General features: G+C 36.3%; 2 protein-coding genes across 4 annotated transcripts in view; both read left to right on the forward strand.

Moving 5' to 3' along the window:
* The window catches only part of EFCAB5 (EF-hand calcium binding domain 5), a 138,782-nt gene extending 131,405 nt beyond the window's left edge, over window positions 1-7,377 (forward strand). The window contains exon 24 of the mRNA XM_082371830.1: window positions 464-7,377. Within this exon, the coding sequence (XP_082227956.1) occupies window positions 464-657 (194 nt within the window). The 3' untranslated portion in view covers window positions 658-7,377. The remainder of the gene's footprint in view (window positions 1-463) is intronic.
* A 28-nt stretch (window positions 7,378-7,405) lies between these two features.
* NSRP1 (nuclear speckle splicing regulatory protein 1) overlaps window positions 7,406-18,513 on the forward strand; it is a 73,115-nt gene continuing 62,007 nt past the window's right edge. Inside the window, exons 1-2 of one of the 3 annotated variants that reach the window (XM_082371862.1) lie at window positions 7,406-7,501; window positions 8,703-8,796. In XM_082371862.1, coding sequence (XP_082227988.1) covers window positions 7,482-7,501; window positions 8,703-8,796 — 114 coding nt within the window. In that variant the 5' untranslated portion in view covers window positions 7,406-7,481. Of the gene's footprint in view, window positions 7,502-7,977; window positions 8,104-8,702; window positions 8,797-18,513 lie in introns of those variants that run through there. The other 2 variants (XM_082371863.1, XM_082371864.1) reach the window with 2 other exon arrangements.

Below are 18,513 nucleotides of genomic sequence, written 5' to 3' on the forward strand. Positions count from 1 at the left end.
GACCCCATTCTCTTCTCTTCCTCCCTAGAGCTAATATTATTATGAATTTGGTGTTTATCAGTTTCATCATGATTTCTTACTTTTACTACATGCCTATGAATCCATAAACAATATAATATTATTTTTCAGGTTTTAAAATTGTTTTTAACTATATCCAAAAGAACATACTATTCTACAACTTATTGTTCTCAACAGTATGTTTTTGAGATTTATCCACAATGATATATGTAGCTCTAGTTCTTTAATTGTTAAATGCTGTGTAGTATTCCATTATATGAATATAAGGAAATTTATTTATCCATTTTCCTGTAATTACATATTTAAACAAGATTCTGCTATGGTTTTGACTCAAAATATATCTAATGAACTTTTGTCATAATTTATATTTTATATTTTAGTATTAAAATATATTTTAGTAATAAAAGTACAAAACTATTCACACTTTTTTTTTTTCTTGGTGCAGATCATTCTCGAATTGAAGTATGGAAATTTGGTAATACTGCTATCGAATACTTATACCACTGGGCACACATCTGTTCAGCTCTTATGAAGCTGAACAAAAAAATAAATAGTGCCATTTCACCCCCATTGCCATCCAAGACTAACTCCTATGTGTATGCAAAAATGCCAGGGGGAAGCTTGCTAGGGAAATGCTAATGGAATTGCTACTGTATTTAGGGTATTTTTGTCATGTTCAGTTTTGTTAACTATAAAATATTTTCATTTGGAGAGGAGTGCCACATAAACATATTCTTCTCCTAGACATTTATCTCAGCGCTTTATAAAACCAAAAGTGCTACCTAAGGAGAAATTTGATCTAAAAAATATCCAGTTAAGGTAGCTACAACCAAATGTATGTTATAGAATATATTTTAAAGTTTCCTTTTAGTTTTAGCATTGTATCTGGCATGGGACTATTATGGTTCGTTGGGCAGAGTTATTTTAATTTTTTTAAGGTACAAGTGAAGAAAGACTGAGGATTTAGAAAAACTGGCAGTTTTTACATCAAAAGAGCACCAAGTAATAAAGATTTTAAGAGATGGACTGGGAATTGTTTTTTTAATTTTTGAAAGACTTATATGAGCACCACTTCCTCCCCATCCCCATCTCCACCCCCCACCCCTACTTACCTTAACAACTTAAAAGTTATTTCAATGAATAGAAATTCTGGGAAAATGTTTGTCCATGACTTACGGAAAAAAGAAAACACTTTTTTTAAATAACAAAATCCTCTCTAGTTCAAGAACTGCAAAAAGAATTTATATTTATTTAAAGCTTCTTACTACAGCAAACTTTACTGCTCTTTTGTGAGATTTCATCTTTGCAATAAGATATCTGATGACAGAGTCCATTTTTAATAAAATTTTGGGAAATTAAACTTCATTTTCTTTATTTGGTTGACAAAATGTGATGTGTTCCAAACATCTTATATTTTGAGATTGGAGGTCCCTTTTTAACCTTTTCTGATAAGATGGCAGTGTTATTACCAGTCCTCATCTCTTGGATGATCGCATGCCCAGTTTTAACCTAAAAGCCTGTTTCATATTTGGAAGTGGTCTTTTCAGGGCATTTGCAGCAACATTTCTAGGAACAATGTTCTTGAAGATATTAAACTGATAGCCACATATCGTGATGGCTTCAGATCAAGCTTATAAAGAGTCCACTGTGAATACAAATGGCATTTTAGGCAGCAAGGAGGGGAAATTTTTGCAGACTGCCACCTGTTTAACCATTATCATGGGAGTTAACTAAATGGCATCCAGGTTAATGATAAATTATCACACACTTGCATGGCATTTTAACTTTTTTGAAGTATCAGCATTTTCACATACTAGCTCATTTGATCCTCCTCATAACGTGTAAGGTGGCAGTCTCGATATTACGATACTATGCCCATTTTATAACCAAGGAAATAGGCTCAAAGAGTGAGTTATTTAGGTCACGATAGCTAGTAAGAGGCACCCACACGTCCTAATTTCTGTTTTATTGCTCTTGCCAGCATTCCAGACATCTCACCAACACTTTCCAGACTTTACTAGGCTAAAGACTATGCTATTAGTCTTTTGGAAACTACTTTAAAATGAAGCAACCAACAGGGTTGAATTTATCTAACTATCGTTCAAGTAAAATCCTATCCCTTAACACCAGGAGTTTACTCTTTTAGTGAAGAGGATGTTATGTATACTTGACAAAAATTTAGATGTAGGTTTATATTTAAACCTATTTATTTGACTCAATAGATTTATTGATTTATTTGTATTTACATATACTTCAGAAGCTTAGACTTGATTAATTGGATTTTTTATTAGCTCTTTCTCCATAGTTTATAGGTAACAATGACACTGCATGGTGTAGACCATCCAGACCACTTTCCTTTATAATTATAGCTTTCCATGGTCCAGAAACAATGTAAGATTTCAAGACAATGATATTGGAATCTCAGAAAAGCTCCTATTGGCTCTTTTAACAGCTTTATTGAAATATAACACATATATTATACAATTCACATACTTAATGAAAATGCTTTTTAGTATATTCACAAAATTGTGCAACCATTTACAACAATCAATTTCAGAACATTTTCATCACCCCCATAAAAACTCCATACCTATTAGCAATCACTCCCCATTTTTCCCCACCCCAGCCCTAGGGAACTACTAACCTTGCTTTCTCTATGGGTTTGCCTGTTCTGGATATTTTATATAAAAGGAATCATACATTATGTGGTCTTTTGTGACTGACTTCCCATTCCTGCATAATCTAAATGTGATCAGGCAACCAGCTGCCCTTAACTTCCACAGACATCCCCAATCTACGGACTCAGAAGACCCTCTGCAGGTAATTTAGGGAATTTTCATTCCTCTTCTGTAAGGTTTTATGCAATGCCACTCCCACCTAACCCCACCCTACATCCTCAACTCTATGTTCCTACTCTCCCTTCCATGACCTTACTATAAAGACTTCTCAGCAGGCAAGATCAATTAATTAAATATTGCCTATGTCTTTCTCTGTAGGCATTGTAATTCCTCTTGGTGGGTGTTCCATCTCCTAGTCATTAACCATATTTTACCTCTCCTCAACCTACTGCCTGAGCTTAAAGGCAATGGGAGAATACAGAAGCTTGCATTATATAGGATATCGAGCTGGATAACTTTGCGTAACTAATTCCCCATCCAGTCTCCATAAGTAAGAGGCAGACAGCCCAGGCAGGAGGCTTTATTTTTACCCTTTATCGATTCTTTTAATTTTAAGCAAAGTAACACATGCTCATAGTTTAAAGAGTCCTTCTGTCATACAAGGTCTATCAAGACCAGAGCATTTCCCAGCTCAACCTCACCCCTATTTTCCTTGTTTCTGAGTCACCTACTTTCAGTTCTGTTATCTCAGGAGTTAAAAACAGCCCACAAGCTAAATCTGGCTAGTTGCCTGTCATGATAAAGTTTTATTGGAAAAGCCATGCCCATATTGTCTATGACTGCTTTCATACCACTGGGCAGAGCTGAGTAGCTGCCACAGAGACTTATGACCCATAAAGCCTAAATATTTACTATCTAACCCTTTGCTTAAAAAGTTTGCCAACCCCTATTCTGGCTGTAGTTTTGACATGTGCCTCCATATTGCAAAATAACACGCTGTGTGGCTACTTCTTTTGTTTTTTCCTGAATTAGGCAATACTTATTAACCTCCCAGTATGCAATACAAAGATTTAGCTCCTTCCCCAGTGTGTGCATCCACACACAAACAAACACATACAATTTCCCACTCCTTCCTTCTTCCCAATATAATTACATAGTAATTTAGATCAGAATAGCTGGATATTCAGTGTTTGCATTATCATGATCATGTATGCTATTTAGGGCTTAGCTATTTAGTAAGTTACAATTATTTTCCTTTCCTGAACATCTTTTTGCTTTCCCTGGCGTTCATGTCAAAAGAAAACTTTTGGAGTGGCTGGAGTGACTATAAAGATATCAGACAAAGTAGATTTCAGAGCAAAGAATATTACTGTGATAAAGAAGGTCATTCCATAATGAAAAAAGGGTCAATTAATTAAGAAGACACAAAAATCTTAAATAGTTACACACCTAACAACATAGTTCCAAAATACACACAGCAAAAACTAATAGGACTGCAGGTCCATAGAGAACAGAAGTAGATTACTGGTTGCCTACTGTTGCGGGGGTGGTAAATGGGAGTGACTAATGGGTACATGTTTTTTTTTCTGGGTATTGAAAGTATCCTAAAATTGCTTGTGATGATGGGAGCACAACTCTCTGAATATATTAAAAACCATTGAATTGTACGGTTTTGTTTTGTTTTAATTTTTTTTTTGGCTGCATGGCATGGCGTACAGGGATCTTAGTTCCGGTACCAGGTATTGAACCCATGCCCCCTGCAGTGGAAGCGTGGAGTCTTAACCACTGGACCGCCAGGGAAGTCCTGAATTGTATGCTTTAAACGGGTGAATTGCATCGTATGTGAATAATGTCTCAATAAAGCTGTTTAAAAAAAAGATGTTTATACTAAATAGAAATCTGGTTCTACACAAAGATATGGAGACACTGGAAATGGTAAATATGTGAATAAACATAATATTTTTCTTTTCTTTTTACATTGACCTATTTATTATATAAGGGATATGATAAAGTATACATATAAACAACCAGATAGAGATACATAGGTAAGGTCAGGAAGGGCGCTTCTGTCCTCACGAAGTTGGGGAGTACCACCCTCTGGGCAGGTGGATATGTTCACCAACCTGGAAGCTCTTAGAATTCCATACTTTTGGGTTGTTTATGGAGGCTTCATTATGTAGGCATGATGGATCATTAATTTGGTTTAAAACCTCTCTCTTCTTCCCGGAGGATGGGAGGTGGGGTAGAAAGTTCCAAGCTTCTAATTATAGTGTGGTCTCTCTGGTGACTAGCCCCCAAGCTGATGCTATCCAGAAGCCCACCAAGAGTTACCTCATTGGAACAAAATAACCCCTATCACCCAGGGAACCAGGAACTAGGGTCAAAGACCAAGTATCAAAACAACAGTTGCTGTTAGTGCTCTAATTACTCAGGAAATCACAAAGGTTAGGAGCTCTGTATCGGGAATCTGGGGCAGAAACCAATATATGTATCTATATATGTATATATATTTTTTCCCTCTTATTTCACTGTGCCCCAAGCAGATTTCATATTTGGCTTCTATCTAGCCTTACCCTAATCACTTTGGGGGAAAAAAAGACATTCAGCATATTCCTGTATGAAAAGCTATATAATTCCTTTAATAATATATCTCAGCATTAATTCATTTAGAAGAGTGGATCTCAAAATGTGGTCTGTGGACTCCCAAGGTCCCTAAAACACTTTTGGGATTTTCCAGGTCAAAACTATATTTCTAACAATATTATGACATCATTTGCCTTTTTCACTCATCCTCACACCAGTGTGCAGTTGAACTTTCCAGAGGCTTCATGATGTGTGATGATGTCATCGTTCTGACAGCTAATAGAACGTGTGCCTGTGGATTCTTTTGCGTTTTCTTTCAACTTTATTTCTTCCAGTTTTATTAAGATATAATTAACATACAGCACTGTATAAGTTTATGGTGTACAGCATAATAATTTGACTTACATACATCACGAAATGATTACAGTAAATTTAGTGAACATCCATCATTTCATATAGATACAAAAGAAAAAGAAAAAATATTTTTCCTTGTGATGAGAACTCTTAGGATTTACCCTCTTAACAACTTTCATATATAACATACAGCAATGTCAACTTTATTAATCATGTTGTACATTACATCCTAATACTTTATCTTATAACTGGAAGTTTGTACCCTTTGACCATCCAATTCCTCCTCCCACTACCCCACCCCTTCCTGCTAAAAAGCAAAAAAAAAAAGAAATCTGGATCTTCACAAAGATACGCAGCCACGAGAAATGGTAAATATGTGGATAAACATAACATTTTTCTTATTTAAAAATATTTTTAAAAGATAATTGACTGTTTAAAGCAAAAATGATAATTTATTGTGCATTTATAACATAGGTAGAAGTAAAATGTGTGACAAATATAGCACAAAGTCTCAGAGAGGGAAAATGGAACTATACTTTCATAAAGTTTTTATACTATACAGAAAGTGCTTTATTCTTACTTTAAGGTAGACTGTGATAAGTTACAGATGTGTACCAGAAACCCTAAAGCAAAACCTTAAAAAAAAAAAAAAGCGAAGTATGGCCAATAAGCCAACAAAGAAGTTGAAGCATAAAAATCTGAAGCAGAGTCATAAAAATTTATTGATTAATTCAAAAGGGCAGGGGAAGGTGGAGGGGGGAGTACAAAGAACAGATAGGAAAAAGAGAAAACAAATTGCAACTATACTAATAACTGCTTTAATGAAAATGTTCTAAATACCCACGTTAAAAGGAAGAAATTGCCAGACTGGATAAAAAAGCAAGACCCAACTATATGCTATCAACAAGAGAACCACTTTACATATAAAGACACAAACTAATTAAAATAGGTTAAAAGTAAAAGGATGGGAAAAGATACACTATGCTAACAATGCTGGTTATATTAATATCAGATAAAGTAGATAAAAATAAATAAAAAAATAAAGAGGATCATTTCTTAATGGTATAGGGGTCAATGTAAGAGGACATAACAATCCTACATGTTTATATATCTAATAACAAAACTTCAAAATACATGAAACAAAACATGACAGGAGTAAAAAGAGAAATACACAAATCCACAATTACAGCTGGAGATTTTAACATTCTTCTGTCGGTAATTCGAAAGATCTCTTTGCTGTTACTAGTTTGGAAGGGGCCGAGAATAAGTGGGTCCACAGGTGAAATGCGACTAGCATTTTAAAAAAAGTATCATATATAATTTTACTTTCTATACCCAGTGGTACCACGGTATTTTATTAATCATTTCTGTCCTATAATGAGATACTTAGCGTATAGATTTTCATCTTCTGCCAAATTACCCTGAGCCAGGTATATTCACACTGAGTACCTCGGGGGTGGTGGTGGGGAGAAATCGATAGCCTAGGGCAGTGGTTTTCAAACTTGAGTATCAGAATTACCTGGAGGGCTCGTTAATATTCAGATTTCTGGGCCCCGTCCCAGAGTTTCTGATTCCGTAGATGTGGAACAGAGCCGGAAAGTTTGCATTTCTAACAAATTCCTGGGTGATGCCAATTCTGCTGGTCCCAGGACCACTCTCTGCGAACCTCTGGCCTAAAATTTTGCCATTCCTTTCTTCCCACTGATTTCGAGGCAGTCTGTCGGTTTGCAAAACAACGCCCAAAGCCAAACATCAGACTCCCAGCAGTGCGGAAGCAACACAAAACGCGAACCCAGCCGGTAGGCGGGTTCTAGGCCGCCCAAACCCGCGCGAGAGCTCACGTTCGACGTCAGCGTCTGCGTCAGCGTCACGTCGGCGTCGGCCACGTTCAGCGGAGACGGGAGCAAGATGGCGATTCCGGGCAGGCAGTGAGTGACCTGGGAGTTAGGGTTAGGCTGGGGAGCGAGACACCACGGCGACTGTGTCTTTGGCCGAGCAGTAGAAGTGCGCTGGAAGTGAAGGGGCTGTGTCGTCAGGGATAGAGATGGGGGAAAGCGAGAAATCCTGAGGAACATATATTCCCATCCCCCCCCACATTTTCCAGGATGGAAGCCCGAAGTTTGAGGGAGAAACTTGTGAGGAAATAAAGGAAGTTAGGCTGAGGGGCAGAGAGCGAGACTTTTCTATTTTCCAAAAGCTCGGTCTGAGGCCCCTCAGTCTTGCTTCCTACCCCGCGCTTGAGTTTCTCCCCGGTTGGATGCTTTCAGGGGCAATGAGAAGAGAGACAATTCCTGGCTTTCTTAGAGGGCCTTGTTCTACTTGGCAGGTCAAGTTCTGATTACCGCCCTCCCTTCTCGGTTTAGGAACGTTGTGCTGAGAAGTCACAGAAAAGGGTAGGCATATAGGGAATTGGGGTATACGTTGCCACAAAAGAGACAAATGTTATATGTTCTTGGAAGTTTTATCTTTGATGTATAATCCTCGCTTGTGATGCGGCTTCCCGTGATTTCTGCGTCTTAAAGGCCAAAACGTGAGAAACTAAATGAGTTGGATCTGATGGGATGGTTCTTTCAGGTGCTCCAAGACAAAGCAAGTGTGCTTAATAAAGTGTAATGGCAATTTGCCCCGTGGCTACTTGGGTTTCTCAGTTAATGTAATCTTTTAAAAATTTTTCATGGGTGACATTAACCTTTATCCAATAACTTCCTTAAAATTGTGTACCCAGTAGGAGAAAAAAAAGTATTTTCTTGACTCGTTAGATCACAACGATAATTTAGAGCGTTTTTATTTTTAGTGGACATCAACTGAGCTTTCCACTAACATGTTCTTTTTAAAACCTTGCTATCATTTCACCATCTAAAACATTTCTGAACTCTTCATTCACTTCCCTTCTTTGATTAAAATGGTATTTTGATTTTGGCCCACAAATAATCACTAAGAGTAATAATTATAAAATCTTAGCGCATATTAGAACTTTTAGATAGTTGAAAATCAGAACCAGTGTTATATGTTCATAGGTTATATGACATGTTTTGACTTGGTAGCTTCATCTGGAAGAGGTAGTGGATGTATTATTGTTTAACATTTAGATATAATGGTGTAATTTCTATTTCAAAAAAAAATATGCAGGTATGGGCTTACTTTGCCAAAGAAAGCACAGCAGTTGCACCCTGTTTTGCAAAAACCTTCAGTGTTTGGGAATGATTCTGATGATGATGATGAGGTAAGGGAAACTATGTTTTTCTACTGCATTGTTGGAAATTTTTTTTTTAATTGAACTTGTGAATTTTATGTCTTTGCTTGCTTTAGATATTTGTTAATACAGTGTATCTGTAGCATTATAATTTACAGAATTATCAAAAAGAATAAAGAAGAAAGCTCTACTTTTTTTTTTTTTTGTAGGTGATACATGGATAATCTAAGATTTTTTTTCCCAAGGCTATGAACTTCAGTTATTTTTAAGCAGTTATACAGAGTAATTTCAGACAATAATACTGATATATAACAAAACTGTTGCTGTAAAGATCCCTGGAAATAAGCTATTAAGATGTCACCAGTTTCCTAGAAATTTTTATTAGCAAAGTAGTTTCTTATGAGACTACTTTTGTGGTTACTCAGTGTCTGCTAAGTGTAATTATTCAGTTGTAATATGGTAGTGTATAAAGTTAGCATTGATGATAATGACATCTAATATGAACATTTTATGTTTTAGCAGCCAAAACAGTGTTTTCCTATGAATCCCCAGTTTACAGCAGTTTATAAAACCCCCAAGTGTGTGCTTATTTAATACTTCAGTCATTTTCTGTATTTCTAAAAGATCTTTGTATCAATTTCGTACTTCCTTTGCTCTGGCAGAAAAAATCACTTCTCTTTCAGTTTTTGCTAATTGTATAATAGCATAGTTAGGTAATTGAACATATTTGATCCTTTGCTTCTTTTCTTCTGTTGAAGAAATAGACTCTAGATGGCTTACTTTTTAAAAAGTTGATAATTTACATATAATTTGAATATAAAACTCATGGATTTTAAGTGTACAGGTTGGTGACTTTTGACAAATACATACGCCCCAGTCAAGATGTATTGTAGAATATTTCTTTCTTCCCTGAAAGTTCTTTCACACCCCTTTGCAGTTAGTTTGCTTCCCCACATTATGCCCCAGACAACTATCTCATTGTGGTTTTGATTTGCATTTTACTTATGACCAAAGATATTGGCCATTTATGTATCATCTTTAGAGAAACGTCTGTTCATATCATTTGCCTAGTTTTTAATTGGGTTGTCATTTTGTTATGAGTTGTAAGATTCCTTTATATATTCTAGATACAAGTCACTTATTAGATGTAATTTGTAAATATTTTCTCCCATTCTGTGAATTATCTTTTCACTTTCTTGATAATGTCCTTTGAAGTACAAAAGTTCAATTTTGAGAAAGTCCAATATATTTTTTTTCTTAGGTTGCTACTGCTTTGGTGTCATACCTAAGAAACCATTGCTTAATCCAGGGTCATAAAGATTTACGCATATGTTTTCTTCTAAGAATTTTGTAGTTTTAGTTCTAAAATTACATCTATGATCCATTTTGAGTTAATTTATGTATACGGCTATGAGATGGGGGTTCAGTTTCACTCTTTGCATGTGGATGGATATCCAGTTGTCCCAACACCATTTGTTGAAGGCTCTTCCCTGTTGAATTGACACTACCCTTGTGGTTTGTTTTAATATACAAATAATTTTTTAAAATCACTGTAGACACAACAGAAAAATATGACATGGTTATCTTGTAGTTTCACATAAATCATCCTGGCATACCCATGTAATGCAAAGCAACATATACTCCAGTTTGAGAAGGATGGGTTTATACAAGTGATCTAGAAAGTTTACTGCTGTGATTGCTGTTTCTTTTCCATTGTGAAATGAGGCTAGTGGAAGCTGGACGGTGGGTACACTAGAGTCAGAAAAGAAAGGCCTAGGGCCATTTTGCTCTTCCCTCCCTCCCTCCCACCCTCCTTCCTTTTACATAGAGAGACTTTAATGCAGATAATTGGTTACATGGGTGATGGAAGACTTGAGAAGCTATAAGAGATGGTGAAGCAACCCAGAGATTAGCAGTAGTAAAAGGCAAGAAGTGATAAATGGAGTGATACAGGTAGGAGTTGGGCCTGGAGGCCAGGGGCTAGGGTTACTTGGTGGGAACTGGACTTTTCCAAAAGGAGTTGTAGCCACTGGGAGATTCAGTCTTAGGTAGAGAGAAAGGCAGGGAGAAATACCTCGTCTTCTCCCTTTCTCCTACCCTCCAATATACTGTTTTTGTATTCTGTTGGTAGAACCCAGCCAGAAGCCAACTGACAGGGAGCTGCAGTTCTTAATGAGCAGAGAATATAAAACCGGTCTTTTTTTTTTTTTTTTTTTTTGGATTTAAGCACTGGGTTGGCCCAAAAGTTCCGAACAAACTTTTTGGCCAACCCAATATTTATTGTGAGGGAAAACCGGTCTTTACAATAATTTCCTTACCTATAAAACATCAGTCTGGTGAATTCCAGCTTATCCTTGTATATTATTTAAATGTTTGTGAGCTTTGAATATAAAACTCTTCTTTTTTAAAAATTTATTTTATTGAAATATAGTTAATTTACAATGTTGTGTTAATTTCTGCTGCACAGCAAAGTGACTCAGTTTATATATATATATATATATATATATATATATATATATACACACACACACACACACACACACACATTCTTTTTCATATTCTTTTCCATTATGGCTTATCACAGGATATTGAATATAGTTTCCTGTGCTATACAGTAGGACCTTGTTGTTTATCCATTCTGTATATCATAGTTTGCATTTGCTAATCCCAAACTCCCAATCCATTCCTCTCCCACCCGCCTCCCCCTTGATAACCACAAGTCTCTTCTCTATGTCAGTGAATCTAAAACTCTCTTTAAAAATTAATCAGTTAAGGGCTTCCCTGGTGGCGCAGTGGTTGAGAATCTGCCTGCCAATGCAAGGGACACGGGTTCAAGCCCTGGTCTGGGAAGATCCCACATGCCGCGGAGCGATTAGGCCCGTGACCCACAATTGCTGAGCCTGCGCGTTTGGAGCCTGTGCTTCGCAACAAGAGAGGCCGCGATAGTGAGAGGCCGGTGCACCGCGATGAAGAGTGGCTCCCGCCTGCCACAACTAGAGAAAGCCCTCGCACAGAAACGAAGACCAAACACAGCCATAAATAAATAAATAATTAAAAAAAAATTAATCAGTTAAGAAACAATAAAATTATTGGTGTTTAGGAAAATACAGAGAAAGATATTTTATGTTTCCCCTCCTGAGGAGGGCATTTGATAAACCTGGCGAGGAGCTTCTGAAGCAAATCCAACTATTCTTATTTTCAGGAATTCAGCAGAAGCAACTAAGAGCCCAAATTTAAGATCAGACTTTTATTCCAGTGGTCAAGCAGAGGGAGCCCTAGCAAACGAATTCTGTTTCAATGTGTGTTTTTATCCGAGTTAGTTTAAAAATGGGAGAAAGTGGTAGTCCAGCACTTTAAATTATTGTTTAAATAGTCCCATCTTTTTGAAATTATCAGAACTAAATAGAAACAATTATCATTTTGTTCAGAGGTAGAAGAGATGAAGAGTTTTTACCCCATATGAGTAAGGTTTATATTATATCCAAATGCTGCTGTCTGATAATAAGTGTTTGAGTGGTTTTGCTAAGATAGTAGTGTGTTTGTTTCATTTTTGTCCAGTCCCTCCTCTCTTTCCAGTCCCATTGCCACCACCTTCATTACTTCTGTCATGGATTATTATAGCTTTGTAACAATTTCCTTATCACCGCTCTGTCCTCAAATTCATTTCAAATACTGCTGATAGATTGATCTTCCTAAAGCACAGTTCTAATCACTGTTAACTTCCTTACTCTTGAACCTAATTGTATTTAAAATCTAAACTGCTCATTCTGACATTGAAAGCCTTCCCTGTGCTTTGGCTTCAAAGGACTTATTAGCATTTTCTCCTAACTGTGCTTCTCCATGCAAAGTACACTGTTAATGTTTGTTTTCTTTCACAACTCTACTTTTCTTCACACTGGAAGTCTCTCCATCCTATATGTCCAAATTATAGCCATCCTTTAAAACCCAGTGCAAAAGTTGCTTCCTTCAAGATTTTCCCCACTGGAAAGACTCTTTCTTTTTCTGACACTCTTTACCTTTCTTAGAGCACTTAGCTTTTTATACCTTGTATTATAAGTTATTTGCATACAAGTCTTTCACTGTACTAGAGTATGAGCTCCATGAGTTAGGATCCGAATGTTTGTGCTGGCTTCCAAGAATGAGTAAAATCATTTACTCAGATGTTTTAGCTGTCTATATTGTAAAGAGCCAGATAGTAGACGTTTTAGGCTTTGCAAGCTAAGTAGTCAACTTTGATCTCCTAGTGTGAAAGCAGCCATTAGATAATATGTAAATGAATGAGCATGACTAATAAATGTGTTCTAATAAAACTTTATTTACAAAAGTGGGGATGGCTGAGATTTGGCTGTAACTTGCTGACCCATGATGTATACAATTATCCAAAGTACGTGTGACAACCAGTATTTCACAAGTGTTATAAAGTGGCTAGTGACTAAAATAGATGTTGCATGACAAACATGGAACTTCCTTTTAGATATTTCTCCGTGATAAATGCTTGCTCATTTTGCAGAACATAATGAATTTTTCTTTTAGTCTTGGCAATTGAAATGCTCATTTCTAGATAATAATAATCTTGTGAGATCCAGTTTTGTAGTATAATTCATATGCCATGAAGAGGTACGATCCATACGACCTGAGAATTGTCGCTGTTGGATAAAGATGCAAAACTCCTTGATCTCTTTAAAGAGAATATTAAGTTAAAATAGATAGCTTAAGTTCATTAATTTAGTTTTTTGTGTATATATCAAATATGTTAGATAAATGGTGGATGATGATAATTGCACTTTGAGTACTCAGAAGCCATGGTATAGTTCTTTTATAGGTTAAGCTTTCATCTTCATAAACTATAGAACAGTTACAAAAACTATAAGAAAAACATTAAAACCCCAGCAGAAAACTAAGGAAAACACATAGAGAAATATAGAAGAAATGGAAATATCTAATAAACATTAAAAATATGTAATCTTAGTATATCTAAGAAATGTAAATTAGGGCAACAGTAAGCTGCCATTTTTTTTTTTACTATGTTAAAAAATACTTTAAAAAATGATAATGGCAAGGTTTTGGTGAAATGGGAAATTCTGAAATTCAAAATTTTGTTCTTGTAAATCATTGCCCCTTTTTGGAAGGCAGTTTTGCAATTTGTATCAATCCTTTAAGAATCAAGTATATTTAACCCACTGTATCAATCAGAAGACAGAGGCTGTGCCAGAATTTTCCCTTCTAAAATTCTCTCCTGAGGAAGTTGTCAGAAGTTTGCATTCAAGATTTATAGGTATTCAGAAGTCTTTATTTCAGGGTTGTTTATGATAGTAAAAACTTAGAACCAGTCCAACTTTCAACAGTGAAAGCATGGCTAAGTAAAGTGAGGTGCAGTGTATATTACAGAATTGTTATAAAATAAAATGAAAGGAAAAAAGAGTAAAGAGAGCATTTCAGAATATTAATGGTAGTTGTCTTTGGTGGACTTATGAGTGGTTATTTTGTTTTTTATGCTTTTCTGTATTTTCTAAATTTTCCACAATAGTTTTTATAATTGAAAAATAATTTTTAAGAAAAATTTACGGTGAACTTTAAGAATTTCCTGTAAGATACTTAGCTTTCAAATCATATTAAAATATAAAAGGAAATAACACATTTAATCTGATAGAAGTCATAATGAGAGAGAGTACTGGAACTATTTAAAAGCATGAAAGAAGATGAAATAAGCAGAATACAAAATTGAATATGTATATATGGTTGTACAAAACTATATGGGTATATAAATGGAAAATATAAGAGAATTGGTTTGGGTTTTTTTGGTGACAGTATGAGCTTTTTTCTTTTTTTCAAAATTGTATTTGTTTCATTGTTATAATTTTTGAAGAACAGAAGGAAGTCAGTGCTTTAAAAAATACATGACTGTAATTGTATATCCCCCAAATTAGAAACATTTGCAAATTACTGGATTTCATGGTATATTTTCATTGCTTTTACTATTTCTTTTTTTTTTTAAATTTTATTGAAGTATAGTTGATTTACAGTGTTGTGTTAATTTCTTCTGTACAGCAAAGTGACTCAGTTACACACATATATATATTCTTTTTCATTGGTTTGTCACAGGATTGAATATAGTTTCCTGTGCCCTACAGAAGGACCTTGTTGTTTATCCATCCTATATATAATAGTTTTCCTCTGCTAATCCGAACTCCCATTCCTTCCCTCCCCCCCCCACCCCCCAGCAACCACAAGTCTGTTCTCTATATCTGTGAGTCTGTTTTTGTTTTTGTTTTAAAATATTTATTATTTATTTAATTATTTGGCTGTGCCGGGTCTTAGTTGCAGCAAGTGGGATCTTCATTTCTGTATACGGGATGTTTAGTTGCAGCATGTGCGATCTAGTTCCCTGACCAGGGATTGAACCCGGGCCCCCTGCATTGGGAGTGCGGAGTCTTAACCACTGGACCAGCAGGGAAGTTCCTGTTTTTGTTTTGTAGATATGTTGATTTGTATCGTATTTTAGATTCCACATATAAGTGATATCATATGGTATTTGTCTTTCTCTTTCTGACTTACTTTGCTTAGTATGATAATCTCTAGGTCTATCTGTGTTGCTGCAAATGGCATTATTTCATTCTTTTTTATGGCTGAGTAATATTCCATTTTATATATGTACCACATCTTCTTTATCCATTCACCTGTTGATGGACATTTGGCTGTTTGTGAATAGTGCTGCTATGAACATAGGGGTGCATGTATCTTTTCTAATTATAGTATTGTCCAGATATATATGCCCAGGAGTGGGATTGCTGGATCATATGGTAGTTCTATTTTTAGTTTTCTGAGGAACTTCCATACTGTTTTCCATAGTGGCTGTACCAACTTACATTCCCACCAACAGAGTAGGAGGGTCCCCTTTTCTCCATAGCCTCTCCAGCACTTGTTATTTGTAGATTTTTTAATGATGGCCATTCTGACTGGTATGAAGTGGTACCTCATTGTAGTTTTGATTTGCATTTCTCTAATAATTAGTGATGTTGAGCACCTTTTCATGTGCCTAGGGCCATCTGTAAGTCTCCTTCGGAGAAATGTCTATTTAGGTCTTCTGCTGATTTTTCAGTTGGGTTGTTTGTTTTGTTGTTGTTGTTGAGTTGTATGAGCTGTTTATATATTTTGGAGATTAAGCCCTTGTCAGTTGCATCATTTGCAAATGTTTTCTCCCATCCTGTAGGTTGCCTTTTCGTTTTGCTTATGGTTTCCTTTGCTGTGCAAAAGCTTGTAAGTTTGATTAGGTCCCATTTGTTTATTTTTGTTTTTATTTCTATTGCCTTGGGAGACTGACCTAAGAAAACGTTGGTATGATTTATGTCAGAGAATGTTTTGCTTATGATTTCTTCTAGGAGCTTTATGGTGTCATATCTTGTGTTGAAGTCTTTAAGCCATTTCGAGTTTATTTTTGTGCATGGTGTGAGGGTGTGTTCTAACTTCATTGATTTACATGCAGCTGTCCAACTTTCCCAGCACTGTTTACTGAAGAGACTGTCTTTTTCCCATTTTATATTCTTGCCTCCTTTGTTGAAGATTAATTGACTGTAGGTGTGTGCGTTTATTTCTGAGCTCTCTATTCTGTTCCGTTGATCCATATGTCTGTGTTTGTGCCAATAACACACTGTTTTGATCACTGTAGCTTTGTAGTATTGTTTGCAGTCTGGGAGGGTTATTCCTATTTCTTAATCTTTCACCACTTTAACTCCAGTCTTTTATCTTTTATTTAATTTATTTTTTGGCTGAGTTGGGTCTTTGTTGCTGCATGTGGGCTTTCTCTAGTTGCGGCGAGCAGGGGCTACTCTTGGTTGCAGTGCGTGGGCTTCTCATTGCAGTGGCTTCTCTTGTGGCAGAGCATGGGCTCTAGGCGCATGGGCTTCAGTAGTTGTGGCACGTGGGCTCAGTAGTTGTGGCTCGCGGGCTCTAGAGTGCAGGCTCAGTAGTTGTGGTTCACGGGCTTATGGGCTTAGTTGCTCCACAGCATGTGGGATCTTCTGGACCAGGGCTCAAACCTGTGTCCCCTGCATTGGCAGGTGGATTCTTAACGACTGCACCACCAGGGAAGTCCCAACTCCAGTCTTTTAAAAACACTTTCTTGGGACTTCCCTGGTAGTCCAGTGGTTAAGACTCCATGCTCCCAATGCAAGGGGTGTGTGTTCGATCCCTGGTTGGGGAACTAAGATCCCACATGCTGTGTGGCCAATAAATAAATAAATAAATAGTTCCCCCAGCTAAAAAAAAATAAAAACACTTTCTTGAATAACTGAAGTAGTCTTCATAAGTCTGTTTTTCCTACAATGAATCTTTTTTTCATTGGAAGCCTGTTTGGCTTGCTAATGGTAAGAAAAAGTTAAAAATTTTAATCTCTCTGAACATTATAGTACATCTGAATCAAGGAAGTGTTTCAGTTGCAGTTTTTCATCAGTTATCAGTCTCATAATTTCCTCTTTCTCTGGAGATAGTCTGGTATAGTTTGAATAAAATGACAGTTTTATATAGACATGACAAAGCATATTATTTGTGAAAATGGCAGGAATTTGGGTTATTTTAATGATGGCTAAGAATTTTTTACGCTTTTATCATATGCTACTAAACTGAATTCCTAGAGATTCATGATACTGAATATATCTAATAGCAGTATAAGCAGTGAGAGATTTTAAGTAATTGTGTAGCTTTGCTAAAAATTCATCCCTTAACCTGCTATCCGTGAGTGAAATGGATATGTAAGAAAATGCAAGAAGAGAGCAAAGGACAACATTAAATGATAGAATTTTGTGAGGAGTGGGAGCGACAGCAAGAGGATTCTGTTCTTCTTATGCCAGTAGGATAAGAGCGTTACTGAAGTGGCTGAGATCATCCAGATTATGAAGATGAGATGAAGTAGGAATTTTTGTTCTTTTCTAGGAAAGAAATGGTGGTATTAATCATGTGCCCTCATAGATGTAAAGTTGCTTTGTGAATCTCTGGTTAAATCTGTTTAGCCAGATTTACTTATGTTGGCACATGGGTGAATTATTTTTTAAAAATCTCCTTTGTCTGAGATATAATGCACATTGTTGTATTTTCAACTCCTGAGGTTTTTTTTTGGTAAATTCTTTTTATTGGTATTCTCAATTTGGTGAGATATTCTCATACTTTTCTTTAGTTTTTTAGACAGTTTCCTTTAGTTCATTGAATGTGTTTATTCTGTGTGTGGACCGTACTTTCTTGTTTCTTTGTATGTCTCATAAATTGGGGTTGAAAACTGAACATTTAAAATAATAGAAATGGCAACTGTGGAAATCAGAGCTTCCCCTCTTCCCAAGGTTGGTTGTTTTTGCTGGGTTTTTTTGGTTGTTGTTTTTTGCTTAGTGACTTTTCTGAGCTAATTGTTTTTGTTTTGGGTTTTGGTTTTTTTGGATACACCACGTGGCTTGTGGGATCTTAGTTCCTGGACCAGGGATTGAATCTGGGCCCACGGCAGTGAAAGTGCCGAGTCTCAACCACTGGACTGCCAGGGAATTCCCTGAAGTAATTCTTAAAGTCTGTATTCATTGTTGTGTGTGGCCACTGAAGTCTGCTTGGTTAGCTTAGTGGTCAGCTAATGAGCTGACAGAGACTTCCTTAAACACCTGTAACTAATAAGTCACAAATCTGCCAAGGGACTCTGTGTGCATGTTGGGGTATGCCTTCAACATATAGCCAGGCATTTTACAACTTTGCCTTATCCTTCACTTCTTGCTT

Source organism: Balaenoptera borealis (assembly GCF_965194805.1).
Source record: "Balaenoptera borealis genome assembly, chromosome: 20".
Taxonomy (NCBI): domain Eukaryota; kingdom Metazoa; phylum Chordata; class Mammalia; order Artiodactyla; family Balaenopteridae; genus Balaenoptera; species Balaenoptera borealis.